Consider the following 5,619-nt stretch of genomic DNA (forward strand, 5'->3'; position numbering starts at 1 on the left):
AATTAATATTTCTTGACTGTAAAAAGTGGCCTCATTCCCATGCAGGGAAATATGCCTCACACGCACACACACACACACACACACACACGCACACACGCACGCACACACGCACACACACACACACACACACACACACACACACACGGTATTATCAGAAGTGGACCAGCGCTGTTGAAAACGTCCACTTCAAATGTGTGTAAGCACGAGGGCGGGTCCACCGCGTGTGTGTGTGTGTGTGTGTGTGTGTGTGTGTGTGTGTGTGTGTGTGTGTGTGTGTGTGTGTGTGTGTGTGTGTGTGTGTGTGTGTGTGTGTGTGTGTGTGTATAGTGTGTGAGTGTGTGTCAGGCTCCGTGGGAAAGCTCCAGAAAGAGGAGCACTCACCGGTCATCAGTCCGATCTGCAGCCGACACACAGGCCACCTGTCTCGGATTATCCACCGGACAAACACCGCTGGAATACTACTCCTGGATGCTCCGGAGAAAAAACATTTTTACACTGAATTGTTGAGACTTGTAGAGACTTTAGAGACAAAAAAACACACAAACACGGAGATCTGCTCCGCGTTCAGCACTTGTTTCGTCTGTTGATACCGGGAAATGATTTTTTGCATGTCGTTTTTGACAAACCGAAAAACGTATTTTAAACTCTTATAATATTCATTTAAAACCACAACTAATGAGTATTCCTCTACACTAGTCTCTTTAGGTGAATATTAATTGATATTCTATTGTAATTTCTTCCTGTGGTGGCATTAAATCGTTATTGTATCCTCCAAAACATATGATAAGAACAGAAAAAAGGGGTTAGAAACTTTTTTTCTTTGAACAAAAAAAAACCCTTCACGCTTCTACCGGGAGACACGCAGACTTCTCCCCGCCCTACATGCACCATGAAGCGGCCTTGTGAGGACAGCAGCTCCGCAGAGAGCGACCTGGAGGAGAACATCGATGTGGGAAGAGAGTGCCTTTATCCAGGGTGAGACTTTCTGCATCACATGTTATAAGTAAAAGCTTCTGTGGCTCATGATTACATCTATATAAATAAACATTCATCTGTTTGTCATCTTGCAATCTACGTATTTATTTAAATAGTTATCACCGCAAAAACCGTTTTTAATTTGGTCTTAATGTACATTATTTAATGTAATATTCTGTTCTTCTTCATATCACATTCTGTTTACATGTATAGACTTCTTGCACTATTTTGCACTTATTTTTGTATTGTATTGTATTATATATGTTGCATCTGCTGAATCTATATAATAATGATTATGTTGATTTAAAGTAAACATTTTAAAGGAAAGGCATAGGACACGTAAAAGTGGTGTTCATGCATGAAACTAGGGCTGCTCGATTATGGCCAAAATCATAATCTCGATTATTTGGGTCAATAATTGATATCACGATTATTAAAAACGATTATCCATTTACTTTGAAAACATCCATTTATCTAACAGTTGATTACCCTGAACTTTAAGTAGGCTATGACTCAACTGAAAAACGAATGCAAAAAAAAATTAATACAGATGTTTTTAATTAAAATACATAAATAATCGTTTATTTCGATTATGTTGTTTTCATAATTGTTGCAAGCCAAAATCGTAATTGCAATTAAAATACGATGAATTGAGCAGCCCGCATATGAAACACATCTACAGAGCACGCCTTTGGTCTTCATGTTATTTCGAGATATTCTCATGGTCTACAGCTTCTTTATAGCATATCATTTGTTTAAATATTAGGATTATTTATCTTGTAATTCCAGGATTTAAAGGTTACTTCCGTGAAAAAGTGCTATATCAATAATGTAATGTGTTGATCTCTTCAGAACAACATCAACCTGCTTAATTAAAAAGATACAAACACATTTAAATAGACAATTGAATAATTAAAAACTCAAAATCAGTATTAGATGCACAAGAGGCTCCTTTATTTTGTTTTGAAGTTTCTGTTATTACATTTGTTTTAAATAATATTAAACATTTGAATGAAACACTGTATAATCCTCCAGATCCATGTTGGACTTTGGACAAAAAATAGACCATTTATTGGGTTTAAAATGTTTAAATAAAATAAATAAAAACAGTGTCACGTGACTGTTTTCAAGTTAGCTAAACCTACATAAACTACATTTCCCACAATCCCATGCAGCAACTTCTACAATAAAAGTCTCTTAAACAGATGCAGCTCGAAACAGAAGCAATAGGCTACATATTTACCTCAAAGTTAAACAGTATTTATCCGATGTGTTAGTAACCGCTCAGTTTGAAGTTCAATCAGGAGAGGCTTCCCGTCTTCCTGACAGAACTCGCGCTGAGCTTCATTTTAACGTGTTTATTTGTAATGCTTTTATTGGATCATTGTGTTTCAGGCACATGACGGCGTCTCTGATGAGATCCCCGACCGCCAACACTCAAGTGACGGCGAGGAAAAAGCGCAGAGGGGTAAATCATTTATTTATTTGATTCAGTGAAACTAATATATATATTCTACTTAGGAAATATCTGAATATTGGGTTTGTATATTGGGGACATTTCATTTCGTGAAAGTGGCTCCATTTTAGAATTAAATTAAATCAACATAATAAGAAAGTGCAAAACTAATTTAACAAATGTATATAAACATATAAATATAATAATATAACATTGTTCTTTGTGTACAGAGTTAATGAATATACCTGTAATACCAAACATCGTGTTATCTGTTCAAAGTGAGGTGTAACAAGAAATACACAATATTTAGCTTTGTAAAGTGGAAATGGAAATACTCAAGTTAAATATCAGGATATGTACTTAAGTTACTGCAGTTTATATTAGTGAAGTATTTCTTATCTCTGGTGATGTTTAAAGACTCAGTTTTTATTTTGTGATTGTATTTGTCAGGTAATCGAGAAGAGGCGCAGAGACAGAATCAACAGCAGTCTGTCGGAGTTACGCAGACTCGTGCCCTCTGCCTTCGACAAGCAGGTATTTATATGTTTATTAATAAATATACCATTAGGTACAAGCAGAGGGGGAGAAGTACTCAGATCATGTACTTGAGTGAAAGTAGAAGTACTCAGATCTTGTACTTGAGTAAAAGTAGAAGTACTCAGATCTTGTACTTGAGTAAAAGTAGAAGTACTCAGATCTTGTACTTGAGTAAAAGTAGAGTACTCAGATCTTGTACTTGAGTAAAAGTAGAAGTACTCAGATCTTGTACTTGAGTAAAAGTAGAAGTACTCAGATCTTGTACTTGAGTAAAAGTAGAAGTACTCAGATCTTGTACTTGAGTAAAAGTAGAAGTACTCAGATCTTGTACTTGAGTAAAAGTAGAAGTACTCAGATCTTGTACCTGTGTTGTTCCTCAGGGTTCAGGTAAACTGGAGAAGGCAGAGATCCTGCAGATGACTGTGGATCATCTAAAGCTGCAGGCCACCGCAGGGAAAGGTAATCTTTTTATAGTTTACACACACTTTTAAATCATAGCAAAGTAATATTATAAGAGGTTTAGAGGCTTCTTAAAATGGTAATAAACTGTGTGTGTAAAGTACATTCATGTGACCGTGCTGTAGTTCCTTTATATTCTAACATTAGCCACCTTTAGCTTAGCGGTGGTGACGTGAAGTCATGTGACCGTGCTGTAGTTCCTTTATAGCCCAACATTAGCCACCTTTAGCTTAGCGGTGGTGACGTGAAGTCATGTGACCGTGCTGTAGTTCCTTTATAGCCCAACATTAGCCACCTTTAGCTTAGCGGTGGTGACGTGAAGTCATGTGACCGTGCTGTAGTTCCTTTATAGCCCAACATTAGCCACCTTTAGCTTAGCGGTGGTGACGTGAAGTCATGTGACCGTGCTGTAGTTCCTTTGTAGCCTAACGTTCGCTTTTTACTTCAGAAATCCATTCATAATCCAAAATCACATGGAGAAATCCGATAGATTATTTGTGAAGGGAACCAGGGAGATGCTGCCTTCAGGGACCAACACAGAAATACCACATCTCTGCTTCCCTCTCACAGTATTTAACTCCCCCTCTCTCTCTCTCTCTTTAGGTTATTTTGACGCCCAGGCTCTGGCGCTTGACTTCCTGTCTCTGGGTTTCCGGGAGTGTGTGACGGAGGTTTCTCGTTTCCTGAGCTCCGTGGAGGGTCTGGACCCCGAAAACCCTCTAAAATCCCGCCTCCTCTCCCACCTGTCCTCCCATTTACACCCCCAAAACCACCATCACCACCTCCAGTACCACCAGCAGCCTCTCCCTTTATCTCCCCCCTTCTTCCCCCATCATTTGGCTGCGTTTCGACCTCCATATGGACTCAATATGGGAGACGGAGGTCATGTTTTAGATGTTTTTCAACGCAATGTCACCTCTTCATCACCTTCTTCTTCCTCCTCTTCCCTCCTCTCACTCTCTACTTCATTTCCTATTGGTTTCCCCATCCTCCCTCCTTCCTCTTCCTCCTCCTCTTCGATTCCTCTCCTCAGCAGCACTAAACCCTACCGACCGTGGGGAACTGAAGTCGGAGCTTTCTGATTTTAAAACAGCCTAAAATAACTTAAAACCCAATTTTCATATGCCTGCTACTTCCTGTGTGTCTTTGAGATACGTTAAGACATTCTTCTGACCTGAGCTCCTCCAACAATGCAACATATATCATAAAACACAAAAATACACAATTGTGCAGGAAGTCTATATACATGTAAATAGAATATGATATGTACAAGAACAGAATAGTTATTAATTATTATAGTAATTAACCGACACACTGCAGCGATGGGATCATTTGTCCCTCCCAATTAGCCGATTTGGGTTTAAAAATGTTCCTTTTAAACGAGAGGGCTTTCACCATTGGCTGTGTCAGATGTCAATCAATAAACAATCATGATGGGTGTAGTGGGAGAAAGGAGATTCCCACAGAGTTTTTTAACATCCCTCATGGAGGTAAATAAGATTTAAAGCAACACTACAAGCGAGACTCATAAGAAATGAAACTCATAACGAAAATATTGATTTATGGATCTGTTCCTCCCTTCTGAAACCAAAAGAGGACTTCCAAAATGTAGAGAAAAGTCAGATATTGAAATTAAAAAAGACAGAATTTTGATCCAAAAATATTGGACTAAGACATTTAGAATTCTGAGGCAAAAAAGTCAGATATCTTAGAAAAAATCAGATTTTTTTGAGAACGTCAGATATTGAAATAAAAAAGTCAGAATTTTGAGTCAGAAAGTTTGAGCAAAAAAAGCGGCTGAAATACAGAACATTTACAGTGCAGCTCAATAACGCTTCATATTTAGGCCCAAATTCCTAAATGAGTTGAGTTAATTAAATGAATATCTTGGCCGACCGTTTTGTAATGTTATTGGGGGCTATCGAGGACGCTGAGGGGTAAAAGAAAAGACAGTTTTAAGCAGAAAGTGGCTGACTTTGACTCACCGCTTTCACACCAAGTACTTTGCCTTACTGAGTCTCGCCGAATTCTTTAGTACCTGGAACTGTCCTAGTAGATCGCGTTCACACCGGAATAAGTGCCTGAGGGAGGGTTACGCAAATGAAGCCGCTGACGTCACTTCTTCTTCTACTTCTTCTGCTTTGGGTTTACTGGCAGGCCGCAAACAACTTCACTGCGTATACTGCCACCCG

At 38.7% G+C, this 5,619-nt stretch overlaps 1 protein-coding gene across 1 annotated transcript; it reads left to right on the forward strand.

Annotated features, from left to right (window-relative positions):
• Nucleotides 1-350: 350 nt before the first annotated feature.
• LOC104957107 (hairy/enhancer-of-split related with YRPW motif protein 2-like) lies at nucleotides 351-4,590 on the forward strand. The gene is made up of 5 exons (XM_010784724.1): nucleotides 351-975; nucleotides 2,371-2,443; nucleotides 2,882-2,965; nucleotides 3,349-3,427; nucleotides 4,031-4,590. Exons 1-5 carry the CDS (start codon nucleotides 890-892, stop codon nucleotides 4,507-4,509), a joined length of 801 nt encoding a protein of 266 aa, XP_010783026.1. The 5' UTR covers nucleotides 351-889; the 3' UTR covers nucleotides 4,510-4,590.
• Nucleotides 4,591-5,619: the final 1,029 nt, after the last annotated feature.

Source organism: Notothenia coriiceps, unplaced genomic scaffold, assembly GCF_000735185.1.
Source record: "Notothenia coriiceps isolate Sejong01 unplaced genomic scaffold, NC01 NC01_scaffold00000720, whole genome shotgun sequence".
Taxonomy (NCBI): Eukaryota; Metazoa; Chordata; class Actinopteri; order Perciformes; family Nototheniidae; genus Notothenia; species Notothenia coriiceps.